This window comes from Rhinatrema bivittatum, chromosome 1 (genome assembly GCF_901001135.1).
Source record: "Rhinatrema bivittatum chromosome 1, aRhiBiv1.1, whole genome shotgun sequence".
Classification (NCBI taxonomy): Eukaryota; Metazoa; Chordata; class Amphibia; order Gymnophiona; family Rhinatrematidae; genus Rhinatrema; species Rhinatrema bivittatum.
Genome location: NC_042615.1, coordinates 214469400 through 214487643, shown reverse-complemented (window position 1 = coordinate 214487643; position 18244 = coordinate 214469400). Strand labels below are relative to the sequence as shown.

Sequence of the window (18244 nt, the reverse complement as noted above, 5' to 3'; positions counted from 1 at the left end):
CCGGCGCACACATTTTTACTCTCACAAAAAAAACACCAGTCCCAGAGCTGGCGTTAAGTCTTGAGGAGCCCCAAAAGTTAACAGAAAAGCAGAAATTCAAAATACTGCTTTTTTGTAGTTCCTCTGACTTAATATCATGGCGATATTAAGTCGGAGGAACTGAAAAAAGGAGTAACAAAAAGAAAAATGTTAAAAAAAATGTGTTGCCGGTGGTCAGGTTAGGAAAATAGATGCTCAATTAACAAGCGTCTATTTTCCCAACCCGTGGCTGTGCACACATTAGGAAAACTGACACTCGTGAAAGTGAGCGTCAGTTTTCCTAACCCATGCACAGCCACTTCTCCTGGGCACCCGATGCCGAGGAGGTGCGAGGGACACACAATGTCCCCTAGAACCTCCTTTTTAATGCAGCAGGTCATTTGCCGGCTGTATCAAGCGTGACGGAGTGGAGGATGGGCGCATGTTAGAAAAGCAGGGGCTTTTTACACAGATAAAAAATGTGTTACTCGCAAAAACTGTTTTTCAGAATTTCCCTCTAAATGTAAAAGTGCTATCTAGTTTTTATGAGTTTTCAGTATGGGTGATTCATACTTGTCAATGTGGCTGGTCAGCATATTAGTAATGCATATCTTGGGTTCTCCCAGTGGCATAGTAAGGGGGATGCCAGGGGGGCAAAAGCCCCAAGGCACCAGGCTATAGGGGGCGCCCTTGGGCAGGGGATCCCATTCCATCCAGGAAGAAAAGGAGGCTTGAGGCTGCCGGGGGAGCCCATCCCATCCGGTGGCAGAAGAGAAGGAGGGTGTTATTTGATATGAGTACTGTTTTGAAATATTTTATTGGTGCTTGGAAATTTTAAATGTAAATGACTTCAATTAATAGAAGTTATTTTATTTGTCAGTAGTTTTAAAATATTCTTTTATTAGTATGATTTTACTATTACAATTGATGCTTTATGTTTCTTGATTTTTATTTGTTTTATGAGGGATGGTGGCTCTGTTTTTCCATTCTAACACACAGAATCTGGCTTCTTGGGGTTTCCATTTCAGTTTTTGTCTGCATATTGCTGATTCTAATTTGTGGTCCTTTATTCTGTATTTGGTGAGGGTCTGTCTGTGTTCTGCACATGTAATTGAGGTTAAATATTTTACTAATGTGTCATTTCTTTGCAGGAATCCATAGAAGCTTGGTTTGTTCTGTTTTCCTATTAGGAGGTATATTGGTGATTTAGGGCCTAGTGTAATGTTTGCTTGGTCACCTTTTATAGGGTTATAACCATTAGAGTGCTGACGGTTAGTGTTTTTTTGGAATTGGAGGTTTATTATATTGTAATTGTAATTTACTTTGCTCATGGCTTTCTGAAGACCAAGCTCACACCCAACAGGTGTTACAATAGTCCTAATACCATATGGGGTAGATCTTAAAAAAGTACGCGCGCGCGTACTTTTGTTCGCTCAACCGGCGCATACAAAAGTACGCCGGATTTTATAAGATACGCGCGTAGCTGCGTGTATCTTATAAAATCCGGGGTCGGCATGATCAAGGCTGCGCAAAATTGGCAGCCTGCTTGCGCCGAGCCGCGCAGCCTGCCTTCGTTCCCTCCGAGGGCGCTCCGAAATCGGAGCGGCCTCGGAGGGAACTTTCCTTCTGCATCCCCCACCTTCCCCTCCCTTCCCCTACCTAACTCACCCCCCAGCCCTACCTAAATCTTCCCCCCATCTTTGTTGTGCAAGTTATGCCTGCTCGAAGCAGGCGTAATTTGCGCGCGCTGCCTCGGCATCCCCGGCACAGGCTGCAGTGCTGGGGGACTCGGGACCGCCCTTCCGGCCCGCCCCCGAACCATCACCACGCCCCCAGACCCGCCCCGGACTGCCCCTAACCCCGGACACGCACCCGGACTGCAGACACGCCATGGACACGCCCCTTTTATGAAGCCCCGGGACTTACGTGCATCCCGGGACTTTGCGCGCACTGGCGGCCTATGCAAAATAGGCGCGCGAGCGCGCGAGTGTCCTGCACGTCTAAATCCGGCAGGATTTACGCGCGCAGGGCTTTTAAAATCTAGCCCTATGTGTTAGAAGGGTCTTTTTGGCTTTTATGCAGGGTTTTCTGGTTGACACCACAGCTTAGATATGTGTACAAAGGTTTGCAATCGTGCAGAAAGAATACCAAATATGAGTATGTGAATTGTGACAAAACAAGTGAAAGAAAGGGCATAGATTTATAACTGCAAGGGGAAAACAGAGGTTTAGAATAGGATATGAGAAATGGTGTCAATGTTGTATAGGGATTAGGATTAGGCTAAAATGTTGTATAGGGATTAGGATTAGGCTAAAATGTTTTTTAAATGGTAAGCTATGGGACAACAGCAATTTCCCTTAAAAAGTGGGGTTTGTGTGTAAAACTTAGTCTTTAAAATAAGGAAAAGGAGTATTGCCCACTAGACTAAAACAGTGTTCCCCAACACTCTTTTGTAGGCAACACCTAGCTCATTGGGTTTTCAGGACTGCCAGAATAAATATTCATGAGATAGATTTTCATGCACTGGGTCTCTGATGTACACAAATCTATTGCATGCATATTCATTATGGATATCTTGAAAACCAGACCTGTTAGGTATGCCTCCAGGAGAGAAAGGGCTGGAAAACATTGGACTAAAACAAGGTAATTTGTCTAAGTGGCTTTCCTATTTTTCCCTAAAAAAAAATTTGTACAGTATCCGTTTTGTCCTCAATAAGTAATGGAAGCTGAATGCGGCAGACCTCTGACCCAGAATTAAGTCATCTTCAGGCAGGAATAAACATATTCATCACTGAAGACTCCAAGAGCTGAATAAAAGGTAGCTACCGGTATGTATTTATAGAAATTGGTCTTTGTAGATTGGTCTGTGGTCGGCATGAAAGGTGTTAATGTAATGTCTATGGTAGCTCATTCTTCTGCTCACCCCCTAATATTTCTTTTCAGGCTGCAAAAATAATACAATTTTAAACAAACATCTACAGACTATTTTCTTTTGTAATAGTTCAGTTTTGTTCTTTTCTTCTAGTCACATTCTAAAATAATTTGGGTGTTTTGAACCCATATAGAAATGTAAAATAGATTTATGTTAATGTATTTTTTTAACAGCTTTAAGTGCTTAACCAATAAGCACTGGATGATTACACAATTAATGTACCACCAGAAATAATGCTCTCTGCTGCAATCTGTCCTCTCTCTAAGTAGCCTTTTGTCATGCATATTGTTTTCTCTCTCATAGTTTTAGTTGTCACTTTTTCCCTCTAGCAAGACTTCCTGTGTAAAGATTTAGTCTCCTTATTATATGAACTTATATGGTTTTCTATAGCGAGAGAACAAAGGGTTCTTTTTATTAGTCTTATTCAGTTATCTCTTTTCTTGAGAAATAATTGTCCTATTCAACTCAACATTGTAATAACATTAATATTAATACAAGCACTTACAGGTTTGCAGTTGGTTGGTCTGCCATTCATGTCCATGCTAGGTGGAGTCAGATAGTCCCAATCGCGACCTTTGTTGTAGGTGATAAGAGTAGTCACTTTTCCTTCAATTTTTTGATTGGCCAAAAACACCCCTTTCACTCCTTTGACCTGTCACACAGAAGTCATGAGAATGAATAACATGCTATTGTTCTTTGCTTCATGTAATGTTTCTTTTCAGATTCTGTCTCAAGGCTTAGTTCTTACACCTTGCTATGTCTAGTAGTACTATAGAAAGGTTAAGTAGACATTGCTGTAACAGAACTTGTTTTATCCTGGTATGCACTGCTGTTTACTTTTTTTTTTTTAATTCATATTCTGTCTTTCAGCCACTTCAAAGCAGATAATATTCCAGTACTGTAGGCATTTCCCTGTCCCCAGAAGTCTCATAATCTAAGTTTTGCACCAAAGCAATAGAGGTTAAAATGACTTTCCTAAGGCTTCCTTCGTTCCCAACCTGCTGCTCTAACCACTAGGCTATGTGGATTGATGGCGTCTATGTATGGTATATGCGATTGTAAAGTGCTATAATGTAAATCTGCATGAAAAATATTCTTTTGGAGGAAAAGATTTTTTTTCTCTTTTTCTCCCACTTTATCTCCCTATTCTAGATGACCTACTCGGAGAAATCAGGTTTTCTCACTGTCCAAGGGCTAGAAAAGAAGTCTTCTTCAAAACTAAATTCCTCACTACCACTTCTATGCCAGGAAAGGTCACGTCTGTAGTGCAAATCACCTTCCCTCCCCCATGGACCCTAAGGGGCAGATTTTCAAAGGCTACGTGCGTAGCATATGCGTGTAACCCGAGAAAATCGGCCCCTGCGCGCGCTGAGCCTATTTTGCATAGGCTCGGTGGCGAGCACAAGACCCGGGACGCGCGTATGTCCCGGGGCTCACAAAAAGGGGCAGTCCGGGGCTTGGCTGGGGGCGTGGCAGCGGTTTAGGGGCGGTCTGGGGGCAGGGTCGAGTGCTCCGGCACAGCGCGCGCCGGCAGCTGGCCGGCGCGCACAAGTTACGCCTGCCTTGGGCAGGCGTAACTTTTGGAGCAAAGGTGGGGGGATTTAGTTAGGGATGGGTGGTGGGTTAGATAGGGGAAGGGAGGGGAAGGTGGGGGGGGGGCCGGAAAAAAGTTCCGGAGGGAACGAGTAAAGCCATCGGGGTTCCCCTCGGGCTTGGCGCGTGCAATGTTCACATGTGTGCACCCCCTTGCGTGCACCAAGCCTGGATTTTATAAAATGCCCAGAGTGCATGTTATAAAATTGGGCGTAGATTTGTTTGTGCCGGGTTGCGCAAACAAATCTACGCCAGCGCGTAGATTTTAAGATCTGGCCTTGAGTATATCAATGTCATCATCTGCCCAAACTTTTATCATCAGAAGTCTTACCCCTGAGTCTCCTGTACCCTTATATAGCCCACAAAGATACTGTCTGGACGATGTACTAAGATGCAATGATTTTTGCAAAATGCCCAGAGCTGCCAGAATTTCAGCATTTTGCACTATTTTTCACATGAAACGACCTTTTGCATAAATTATTTGGGAAAGTGAAAATAGCAGTAGAAAACCTTTGTGCATCATCTGCTATGTAATGTAAATCATCCAATAATGAGCTGCTGTGATGGAAATTCATGCAAAGCAGCTAAGTACTGAGTATATCAGGAACTCACAAAATACTTTGCAGGCCCACAGTCACAAAAAAAAAAAAAATATATATATATATATATATATATATATATCTTTGAGGTGCCCGTCAGGGGAATGATGTTTTGTGTGCAGTGATGCATGCCGTAAAAGGGGCCTTGCAGCCCGTGTTCCCTTCCTCCGGTGTTTCAGAAGTTGCCTGATGGTCCCAGTGGACCCAAGCATCCCAACCCCCTCAGGGTAAATGATAAAGAAAAACGTTTTGAAATCCTTGCCCCCTTCGTGCCATGACCCTGTGTCTTTCCAAAATCTATGTAAAATACCATTTGAAGCCATAAGGCTCATGGGGGTTCATCAGTACCAATTATTAAACCTGGTGCAAGTGGGGAAAGGAGCGAGATGGGATCCCTTCTGCCCCCAGAAGAGCACCCCTTCAACAGGAGAAGTTTTGGGGATCAGGAAGGGGTGGGAGTACCCCAAATGATTTTGGGGGACATGGGGGTGGGTGGGGCTTGAAGGCGGTAGGCCTAAAAGGTTTCTTTTTTTTCTTTAACATTTATGGCCTGCAAGGAGCTCAGGGAATTGGGGAGGGGTCCACTGGGATCACCAAGGAATTTCTGATCTACTGGTGGTCTCGAGCCCCCAAGCCGTTGTGCCCTTTGGGCTGGGAATGCACAAAGCTCCTGGCTGTGGCAAGGCATAAAACTTGTTTTGCACGATTTTACAAGGCATGCTAATAAGCTCGGAGGTCATTAGCATTTGTAGCAACATTTTTCTCGATCGGACCTCTAACTCATGGAAAATATTATGGGATAGGACATCGGACCCTGTATGAAGTCAAATCGTATTGTTTTTATTATAATACAGAATCATTAGTGTTTCTCTCCAACATGATTCCCCTTGCTCTGTTTTCTGAGTCTTCTTTGCAGCTTCTGTGCTTATGATTAATGCACTGGTTATTTCACAGCAAGATTACTCAACATAAAAACCGAGGAGTAAACCAAAGTCTGCTCAAGGCGTTTCCTAAAAATTCAATTCAACAGGGAAAATCATACTTTAAAAAAATCTATGAAACTGTTGCTGTCTACTATAAATCCTGACAGCCAGAAATGACCGTTATGAATGTAAAGGAGGCAAATAAAAACATCCCAGCAATTACTGACAAGCATTCTATTATGGGCTTTGTTTGCTAAGGCTGTTTTCTGCATGCTGCAGTATTATTTGAAATGAGTAAAACATAGCAATTTTTAAATGCAAACATAAATAATTCTCTGGCTAAATAGCTTTGGTGGACCATATCAGTACATAAATGATAGACCATATACTTCTTGAGGTCCATATTCAAAAGCCATTTACAGAGATAACTCAAAACGTATTTGCTAATTGGCATAATAGAAATAATCAGCCCTTTAGCCGGCTAAATTATAGCCAGTAAAAAAAGGGCATTCCAGGGGCATTCAGGGGAGGGGCTGAGTTATCCACCTAACTTAGTCAAACATTGCATATATATCTGGCTTTCAGGGTCATTCATCAAATCACATAAGGGCCCATGATAACACCATAACACCCGAGATAAAAAAACGCATCACAAGATGCATATGCAAATTTTAAAAATTTAGTCAAAAGAGAGGAGTTTATGAAAATGAGGGGTGTTTAACATTGTGTGTGAGGTTGAAGAACCTGAATAGGTATACCCTGGAGGAGAGGAGGAGCAGGGGTCTTATGATATAGACCTTCAGATACTTGAAAGGTTTTAATGATCCATGGTTGTCAACAAACCTTTTCCATTGGAAACAATTTAGTAGAACTAGGGGTCACGATTTGAAACTCCAGGGAGGAAGACTTAGAACCAATGTCAGGAAATATTTCTTCACTGAGAGAGTGGTGGATGCCTGGAATGCCCTTCTGGAGGAAGTGGTGAAGACTAAAACTGTGAAGGATTTCAAAGGGGCATGGGATAAACACCGTGGATCCCTAAAAGGCTAGAGGATGGGAATAAATAAAAAAGCTTAACCGGCACAGACTGGCAGTTACTACCCTTAAGAGAAACATGGGGGTAACCTGCATGGAGCAGCAGTGACTACCTTGGGAAGCTTGCTGGGCAGACTAGATGGACCATTTTGATCTTTTTTTGCCGTCATTACTATGTTACTATGTATATTGTTGATATCAGGTTAGTATCAGTGTCCTAAGGAGGAATACCACTACTCATGGTGGGGGGGGGGGAGGGAAAGAGTGATATAAAAACCCTGCTCCCATGTGAGTAGGGGGAAGTGTGAGCAGGATTAGATTCCAAGCTCTGTAGTCCTAATAGTTCTAAAGCCGTTTCCCACAGAGGGGGATCAATAAGGACTGTTTCTCCTTGACAGGGTCCTGAGAGGTTGGAGAGCAGGAGAGGAGTTTCAGAATGGGAGTTCTGGGGAGTCTGAGAGGAGAAAAGAGATTGCCAGAGTTGGTGAACCGGTTTACTGGGAGGTTCCTGTGTGGAAAAGCATAGCCTGGGAAGGTCAACAGAATCAAAGACTGACCCCAATGTCATCAGCCCATGATTCCAAGCAGTGAGGGGCAAGACAGGTATTATGGAGGAAATGAGAAACAGCTTCCCTATAGGTTTTGGGGGAGGGGGGGAGGGAGGAGAAAGGCTCCTTCTGTGAAGGGCTAACTGGTTGGAAGAAAGAGGGAAGAGATTGTGATTTGATGTTCTGCATTTTTTGGACTCATTTACAGCATTGGTGTACTACTCCAAGTGTACTGTTTGCCACAAGTTTTGAGTAAAGACTTTATTTTAGACAACAGTACTGGGGCTGAAAATTTATTTTGTTTTCTTATGATGATGAAGAGAGTGACTGGAGTGCAGAGGACCCCCCAAGAATGAATAAAATCCCTAAGGGCCTTGAAAAAACTGTGTTTTCCCCATGTGAACCTCTGCTCATGCCCTGACTGGAAGGGGATTAGATATACCTTAGAGGAAAGCCAGGGTAGTGGAGATATGGTAGAGACATTTAAATACCTTGAATGTTTCCATGCACAGGAGGTGGGTCTCTTTATCAGAATGGGGTTCTAGAATGAAAGGTCATGGGATGAGATAAATGGGGATAGATTCAGAAATAATCTAAGGAAATATTTATTTGGAGAGAGCAGGAAGTAGATGCATGGAACAATCTCTCCATGGAGGTGGTGGAGACAAGGACAGTATCTGAATTCAAGAAAGCATGGGATAAACACAAAGGATCTCTGAGGGAGTGGTAGAGATTGCAAAGCTGTATAGTTGGGTGTGGATGAGCAGACTAGACAGGCTGTATTCTCTTTTTCTGTTGACATGTTTCTATGTTTACAACCAATGGTTTGACAGGGGATCAAATCAGTTCAACTGCCATGTTCTTGAAAATGCTGCATCATCACTTTTTTTTCTTTTGACCCTAGGAGTCTTCATGGAATCTGCTTCTGTTGTCCTTTACTACTCAAGACCAGCAGAAAACTAAGTTGAAGAACAACTGCAGTAGGTGGAGGTGACAGGAGAGAAAGTGCTATGATGCAGTTTATGGTCTGAAGCTGCTGATCTCAATTACTTTCCCCAAGAATTAGCACACCCAGATCATGGCTGCTAGAAAGTGTAACAGGAATATCCACTCTATACGTTTTATGGATTCATCCTCAGGCTGAGTCAATGCCTGAGAAAATATGAAGTTTTAAGATCAAGTTAGCATTGACATTACCTCTGCTTGCTGTCCATGGCATGCAAAATAATCACTGTCAGAGCTCAATCCATCAGAACTCTTTTCAGAGGCAGAAGACCACAGTCCTTCCAGACACATAACATAGGTCAGTGGACCTCAGGCACCTCATTGCCCCATCATGTGACAGGAGCAAAGGGGCACTTGAAGCTGGTTGGCACCATTCCAAAAGGATGTTGATGTACTTAGAGGACTAGGGTGTGCTCCAGCTAACTCCATTGGACCACCAAGGAATAAAAGTAAGGGGTCCAGGGTAACGGGAGAAGAGAGGGAACTGGGGCATGAGGTTTTGAGTTTTTGGACTACCAAAGAAAGGCTAACATCAGGCCACTTTTTTTTTTTAATTTGAAAGTTTTGCCACTTTGGAACCTGCAGGGGGAGGGAGTGGATGAGGAGGTCTCATTTACCGCCACTGATTTTAACACTCCAGAGGGTTTGGTGTCTAGGCTTTTAGTATCCCAATGCTCCCAGGGAACGTTAAGTGTACCTGTCGAGATGTAGCTAACGTTCATCAATAATGCGGCTTGTGAATTTTAAGGCAATCTGCTTTATTTGACTTGTATACCATTTAACTGTTAATCGGTAAATTTGAATGCATTTGCATGCATTTACAAGCAAATCTGCTCATTTTAATACCCATGTTGCACGGGGTTTTGAGGGGTTGGATAATGCACAGAATTAGTAATTGTGCACATTATACCTGCAGTAATGCATTTACTGCAGCTTAGAAAGTGATCCACTTATTTTGAAAATGGATCCTTTCAAAATTAGATGCTACTGTTCATTATATAGTCAAGTAAGCACCTAGCTATTAAGCCCCATATCAATCATAAGTTTACAAAAATTAATTATTGTTTGACAACAGAAGATGATGTACAGGATAGGATGCTGGTGGCTGATCTGTATAAATGAAATATAAATCTTTTAAATAAATGATACTGACCTACTGCAATTTAAAATTAGGAATATATAAATCTAGACATCTCTTCAAAAGGAACCTGAATATTGGACTCCATAGTACGTAGATTGCCCTTGGATAAGCTACCCCGTAAGACATGATTTCAAACTATAATTTTTCTTGGTAAGACAATTTGATATTTTGTTTCCTATGCACAAACGTTACCCTCCATTACCCAGCAAAGGTAACAAACATAATAGTGGTGTCTTCTGTTCAAGTTAATGCATATTCTCAGACATTTGATTCTGAAAGTCAGATTATCATATGGGTATAACTAAGACTTATACTATTCCAAGAAAGACCTATGATTGGTCCATACGCTATTAGATTTACCTATTTCCTATGGAAAAATATAACCTCTGCTGCTAATTATTGTTACTTTTTGGGCTTTAATATGTTTTGCCCAATACCGTATGCATATAAAATAACATAAATATCAGAGGCTGCTGTAAACTTTGCAGAGGCTATAATGGTGACTCTGGCACCCTCTCTCTGCATATCATCATCAGGGGAAGGCAACTTCCAGTCCAATCCACTTGGGTTTACAGGTCAACCCTAATGAATATGCATGAGACAGACTGAAGAGATGTACATGCAAATTTCTCTCATGCATATTCATTAGATATCCCAAAAATTCAAGCAGACTGTTGCCCATGAGGACTGGAAGGTTACCTTCCCCCAATCATAATGCTGTTCATACTCAGACACCCTTTGGTCCTGAGCCATGAAGAGCCCTAATGTCAGAGCTGAGGACTGTACCTCACAACATGCCTAACCCAAGCCCCAGAAAGTTGCAAGAGATTTAGCGACATATGACTTCCCTTAACATAACCCATGTGGTCCCCTTCTCCAGATAGCATAATGTACCTATGAGACTAATGATTTTATTTTATTTTTTTTGTAGACTACACCAATTTGCCTGGAACAGGAAGTTAAACAATGGTCTATCTATAGCTCCCTGGATCACCTCTGGAGCCCTTTCTAAAAATGAGTTTCACTTTGTTTGTTGACCTTTATTTCTAATATGGTACATGTAATTGATTCCAACAGTGTTGCAGTAATGGGAGCCTGGTTCTGATGTCTCAATAAGGAAAGCAACACCATATGCAAGGATGCAACTACAGTAACTTCAATTAGGCTGTTGCATTATCACATTCAAAAGTACTGTTTTGGGTTTGTTTTTTAAACCGATGCTCATTCCAAAATTACAGCCTTGTATGGTAAGTGATGACAGTGATCACTTACAGGAATATTTTTTTTTATCAATCTGCAGTAGTCCTCCTTTAGCTTCTCATGGTGCTGGATCCTATCATTGCTTTATTATCTTTACCTGCAATTAGTGGGTGGGGGGCAGAATGATGCCTTCTTTAACTGTAATATTTTAAGTAAGCCTAGACAAAAGAGGATGCTACTGATGATACAACCCATAGTTAAGTGTCCCTCTAAAAGGAGAGAGAACCAACTACAGCTGGGATATGTTAATTCCAGGTCAGTATGGAATAAGGAAGAATATATACTAGAGGTTACTGACCAACGTAAGTTGGATCTATTTTTTATTACTGAAACATGGCACTATGACCATGATCTTTTCCTATTGAATAATGTTTGCCCTGAAGTATTTATTTATTTATTTTAAAACTTTTCTATACCATTGCTAAGTTAAATACCGTCGCAATGGTTTACATGTAGGCACATAGTTAATGTAGGTAAAAGTGTACAATAGTACATTCTAACAGGTGGCGTCAAAGGTTCGGTTACAATATATCATTAGACAGTCATTTAGCGAAGTAGTTCATGACCCTTATGGCAAGGCAGCAGGGTTCTGATATTATGTTAGAAGGGCCTAAAGGTACAATGCTTGAAGCTACAAACACCATTGTTGGTAGAAGCACTTTTAGTTAGAATCCTTGATTGGACTTTTTGTGTTCATTTTCCTCCAAACTTGTCTTTAGAGAATTTTAAAGGGTTACAGGAGTTGCTGGTGATGATAGTTTATGTTTTTTTCTTTTTTCATTCTTTTTCATTTCTAGAATTATGCAGTTTACATCTAGACACGGATTGCTTCTCACATGGACAATTATATGTTGCGTGTTCTAGAGTCAGCAAACCAGACAATCTCTATATCTGCACAGACAATGGAGCAACAAAAAATATTGTATAACCACAAGCATTATGAAATTAAACATATTCAAAACGTGCGTTTTCTCTTTTCTTTCTTTTCCATTTAACCAGACTGAGCCACAGCAACGCGTGGTCAGGTACAGCTATTAATTTAATATTTATCTATAATTTCCCATTTGGTTTGATTGTGATAATTGAAATCTCCCATTATTACTACACTACCAGTTTGGATGGCTTCCCTAATTTCTCTTTGCATTTCACTGTCCATCTCACTGTTTTGGCCAGGTGGATGGTAGCATACTCCTATCACTATTTTCTTCCCCAACACACAAGGGATTTCTATCTATAAAGATTTGATTGTACATTTAGTCTCAAGCAGGATTTTTATCCTGTTGGACTCTATGCCATGCCGGGCATAAAGCGCCACCCTGCCACCACCTGTCATTGCGATATAATTTGTACTTCAGTATAGTACTATCCTATTGGTTATCCTCTTTCCACCATGTCTCTGAGATGCCAATTAAGTCTATGTCATCATTCACTGCTACATACTCTAATTCTCCCATCTTACTTCTTAGACTTCTGGCATTAGCATATAAACATTTGGCCTCTGTTGGAAACAGGATGCTGGGCTTGATGGACCCTTGGTCTGACCCAGCATGGCAATTTCATATGTTCTTAACATTTCAAAGTTAGTATTTTGTTTGTAATTACCTTTTGCTTTTCAGTTGACAGGGATAAATTGGAATCTTTTAGCTCAGATGAGTTTTTAATTATAGGCACTTGGACTACTTTTCTTATTATTGGAACCTCTCTTTTGGGATGCCCTAACTTTAATGCTTCATTGGTATCCTTTGAAGATACCTCCCTCCAAACCATGCGCTGCTGAGCGACTGTCGGTTTTCCCCTTTGTTCTAGTTTAAAAGCTGCTCTATCTCCTTTTTAAAGGTTAGTGCCAGCAGCCTGGTTCCACCCTGGTTAAGGTGGAGCCCATCCCTTCGGAAAAGACTCCCCCTTCCCCAAAAGGTTCCCCAGTTCCTTACAAAACTGAATCCCTCTTCTCTGCACCATCGTCTCATCCACACCTTGAGATTCATGGAACAGGGAGCATTTCAGAGAATACTACCCTGGAGGATCTGGATTTCAGCTTTTGAATATATTAATAAAGAATTCCCTTTACTTATGAATATTGAACATTACTGCTTTCCTTCCTTTTGGAATTATTTTTGTATATTTATTGAGCACTTCACATAAAATACACATTGCCTGATTTCTAGTAGTTTACCCGCCCCCTCCCCCGACGTCATAGCAATCGGAGCCGGACCGTTGAAAGGCGCCAAGCCAGCAGGCACCACGCGCCAAAGGGGCGCAACAAAGGGGCACTCCCCTTTGTGCACCCTTTCGTGCAACCTTTAGTGTTAACCATTCCCTTGTTTTTATCTCCCTTGTTAACAATTTCCATGTTTATTATTGTTCAATGTATTGACAAAGGAAAAGCTTGATTTCCTGCATTTTTTGTTGGAATGTAAACCGATGTGATATGTAAAATCGAACATCGGTATATAAAAATAAATAAATAAATATATAGTTTATGATTTTGATGTGATCGCAAAATCGCTCTCCGCTTCTACAGCAGGGGTAAAAGAGGAATTGGATTCAGGTGACATTCAACACTGGATCTGACTTTTACGGTCCGGGGTACTGATATGCAGGCATTAGGGAAAAAGCACAGGACTGCTTCTATGACCAAGTCCAAAAACAAAGCATGTTGAAACAGCATTTTGGAGCCGATTTTAAATCCGACGTGCGCGGGGTACATTTGTGCGCACTACCCTGTGCGCACAAATGTACACCTGATTTTATAACATGCTAGGGTTAACCAGGCTCATCACAGTTAGAAACACCGTGAACAGGAGAGGACTAGCACTGCTGATCTACTGTAGCTGGGCCGGCAGCAAATGCCCGAGGATGAGGCAGAGGGGCTGGCTTATGTTGCCTGCATAGCACAGAAACTCTGGATAACAGAAGTTTGTTTCGGATAATGGATCAGAGTCTGGGGGCTGGGGGTCTGCAATTTTTTTCCAGAAATGGTTGTTTTCAGTTGACAGATCTTCAGCTAAAAGGCATGCTACTGTATTTGTAGTACAAAGAAATTGACTGGAAATTTATTTTTTTTAAATAGTGCCTTCTGAGGTAGAACAGTTTTCTGTTTTAGATTTATTTGATCATTATTTTTTAATGAAAGAAAATACTGTATATTTGAAAGAGAAAATCACCATGCTCAAAGTGACTTCACAGTACACCAGACAGCACAAAGCTGGATTGTTAATAGCAGTAGTGCTGTGAAATGCACATTTTCAGGCTTGTGGCTCTTCTGAACTCATTTATTATCTTTTCAGTTCTAATTCACTGACACCTTTGGCACAGAATCCCAGAGCGAGGACAAATTGGATGCAGGACCACACCGCCTTGGATTTGGCTCTCACATCTTTTTTACATTTGTTGCAGGCTTCAGTCTGTGTGGCACATGATTTATTGTCAAGGAAAAGGAGTGGGGAAAAAATGCACAAAAGAGACAAGAGGGACAAAGCAATAAAAAGGAAAATGAGGGCTGACAGGTGAAAAGCACAGAGAAATAAAAAAAGGATGAAAGCAGACCACTGTGAGGAAAATCAGAGCCACGCAGCACAAATTTCAACCAGAATTAGGATTTGGCTCGAAGGGAGAAACTTAGAATAGTGAGGATTGTCTGTATTTAAGTTTTTTCAAAGAGTTTTCTTCCAAGGCGTTTTATTTTCAAAAGACAATTGATAAAAATGCCTCTCATTATGTTGAAATATTCCTGAGCCCTGTTACCTATAACATTTTTCTCAAGCTGCAAAAAAGATAGGTGGGCCAAGCTGAGGGATATTCATTTCTGTCCTATAGACATTTACACCTGGGCCTACGTTTTTGTATACCTCAGAATTTTGTGGTACAGAGGCCTCTCGATTGCATACATCTCCAAAAAGCATACAGGCAGGTAAGGAAAAAGTCCAGAGAAGGGCTAACAAAATGATGCAGGTTCTGCACTATAAGCCCTATGAAATAAGATTTAAAGACCTCAACATCAACACCCTACGGGAAAAAGAAAGAGATCTAACAAAGACATTAAGATATTTCAAAAGGTACAAATAATGCATAAGAAGAAACGGGCTAATTTTCAGAAGCATGCGTGCATAAAAACGGGGGGTTTACGCGTGTGGCCGGGCCTTGCACACATTTTCGGAAGAGCCCGGCCATGCGCATAACACCTGTTACGCGCCAAAGTGCCAGGTTTCTCAAAAGGGACGGGCCGGGATCAGCGCCATTCGACGCTGTCCCGGGGAAGCGCGTGCCGGCAGCCGACCAGGCGCGGAGATTACTTCTGCTCCCAAGGAGCAGTAAGTAATCTAACAAAAAAAGAGTAAGTAGCTAGGAAGGGGTTAGGGGTCGGGAAGGAGAGGGGAAAGGTTAGGTAGGGGTATAGGGAACTGAGGAAGCCCCACTTGCATCACCGTGTGCGCGCGAGTCCCGATCCGCCCACACATGCACATGTGGATTTTAAAATCTGGCATGCATGTGCATGCGGGAACCGTATTTTATAACATATGCGCGCCAACCCGCACATGTTATAAAATACCCGCATCCATGTGCGCGCGGCGGGAACCGTGCGCATGTTTTAAAATCTACCCCAAAGAATTTTCAGTGGAAAGGAAGTTCTTGAACTCAGGTGATACACATAGAAGTATAACCATGAAAGCATTACTTCACAGAAAGAGAGCTAGATGCAATGACAGCCTCCAAATCGAGCTCAGAACAGTAACTGAATTGAAGAAAGCAAGGGATAAGCCCAGAGGATCCCTAGAGCCAAAAATGCAAGGGTATAGCGTGAGAACAGTTAGGCTTGGTGGCATTGCATCAAGAATGGGCAATCTTTATCTGTGATAATTTTCTCTGTTTCATTAAAGCAAAGCAACACTTGGCAATTAGTGATAACAGAGGCATAGAGAGGTTCTCCGGCTCCTAAGGGCCAATGCATTTTGTTGTCTGCATAAATGTATAAATGGAAAAGAGAAGACAAAAACTGAACTGGAAACCACAACAAATCAGACGCCATATGTAGTTCACCAATGGAAAAACAAAAGCATCAGTATTCCTCAGAAAACATCAAACAATAAAATTAAGAAATGTAAAGGATCAATCATAATAAAAATAATTAATATTTCAAAACAGTGGAGGAACAAAATAACATCCAATAATTAAAAACGTGTATATTTTTTCAAATTTCCTAAACATCAATACAATATTTCAAAACAGCATATGCATCAAATAACACCAGATTCATTAAAATCAATAAGGATTAAAAAAAATGACTCCCTCTCCATACCTAAGAACTTTTGACTTCCGGTCTACCTGTGATTGACGTGGAGTAGTGGGAAGGGAAGGGAGGTGTACAAACTTTCTCCTTCCTCAAAAACACACGTTCATCCTCATGCCCACATAGAACCACTCACAAACACTCTTTCAAAACTCACACACAGTGACAAACACACACAAGCTGACTGGCTCCCTCTCTCTTAGGCTCATATACACACTGGCTTACTCTCTCTCAGGCACACTCAAGATGACTTCACTCTCTCTCTCTCACATACACACACACACACTGGCTCCTCTCCCTCACACACACACACACACATGCTGGCTCCACTTCCTCTCCTCCACATACACACACACACGCTGGCTCCACTTCATTTATTTTATTTATTTGTAGACTTTTAAATACCGTTGTTTGGTACTAGCCTTCACAACGGTTTACAAGGATAACAATAAAACATAAGAAGATTACAATCTGTAGAAACAACAAAAAAGTCACTGATATAGAATTATTAAACCATCAAATTATAAATAAATAAAAAGGTTAAACATGAATATATAAAAGAACATAAGTATGAACTAAATAATCTAATCTCATAGTTAATTAGTTAATTATGAGTACAAAGATTCCAACCTTCATAAGTCATAAGAGCATTAAAACCTTAATAGTAACTGCTATATACATTAGTGAATCTAAGAGAATAGTCCTGGATATTTATTTTATATAAACTGTTGTAGTGATTTTGTAAATGTAGCTTAGCCTATGCCGTCTCTATATGCTTGCTGCTCTGTTCCACACACACACACACACACCACACGCTGGCTCCACTCCCTCTCCTCCATATACACACACACACACACACACACACACTTATACTGGCTCTACTCCCTCTCCTCCATACAGACACACACGCACACACATACACACACACACATGCTGGCTCCACTCCCTCTCCTCCATACAGAGACACACACTCACACACACACACATATGCTGGCTCCACTCCCTCTCCTCTATACATACACGCACACACATGCTGGCTCCACTCCCTCTCCTCCACACACACACAGACACACATGTGGGCTGTAGCTCCAGTCCCTCTCCTTCAGTTGGGCTGCGGGCCTTCTCCACCTTTGCTGCTGGGTGGGATGGTCTCCAACTCTGCCGCTGGGCAGGATTGCTCCCCCAGTGGCTGCAGGCCTCCTCCTCTTCTGCCGCCAGATGGGATGGGCTGCTCCAGTGGCCGCGGCCCTTCTTCACCTCTGCTGCCGGGTGGGATGGGCTCTCCTAGCGGCCGCAGCAAGCCCAGTGCAAGGGTATTAGTCACCCTAGATAAACCTTACAGCTTGGCGCCCCCTATCCCCACTTCCCTATACACAATTTAAAATTATGCATTTATAACAGATTTTACAAGAAAAATGACATTCTGAGGTAAAATTAATATACATGTTTTGATAGTTACATGTACTGCTGTGATGCCAACCAGAAACTCTGCAACTCTTAAATCATATGTCATTAGGCCTATGGCAATCTGTTGGTTGTGGGCATAGTCCTCCCATAGTGGTTGGTTGTGGGCATGGTCCTCCCCATAGTGCCGACACTAAAACAATAACAATCCTACCTATGAAAAGGAACACTGCAAATATTACACCAGACTCAAACATCAGTACAACTCCTATCAGGAAAACAGATCAGGCCAAGCTACCTCAGATCCCTACAGAGAAACCACATGCTAACAGAATGCTTCATCTCAATCACACATGCAGAACACAGAACCCTCGCTAAATATAGGATAAAGATACCATAAAGTATAAATAGAAATGTGCAAACAAAAACTGAACTGTAAATTGCAAAATGCCAACCTCAGTATACAGTGCAATAATGGAAAAACAGAAATATCACCATT

General features: G+C 41.8%; 1 protein-coding gene across 3 annotated transcripts in view; it reads right to left on the bottom strand.

Moving 5' to 3' along the window:
• SORCS2 (sortilin related VPS10 domain containing receptor 2) overlaps window positions 1-18244 on the bottom strand; it is a 1741628-nt gene that overhangs the window by 223402 nt on the left and 1499982 nt on the right. For all 3 annotated transcript variants that reach the window (XM_029591638.1, XM_029591649.1, XM_029591657.1), the window contains exon 10: window positions 3456-3602. In XM_029591638.1, the coding sequence (XP_029447498.1) occupies window positions 3456-3602 (147 nt within the window). The remainder of the gene's footprint in view (window positions 1-3455; window positions 3603-18244) is intronic.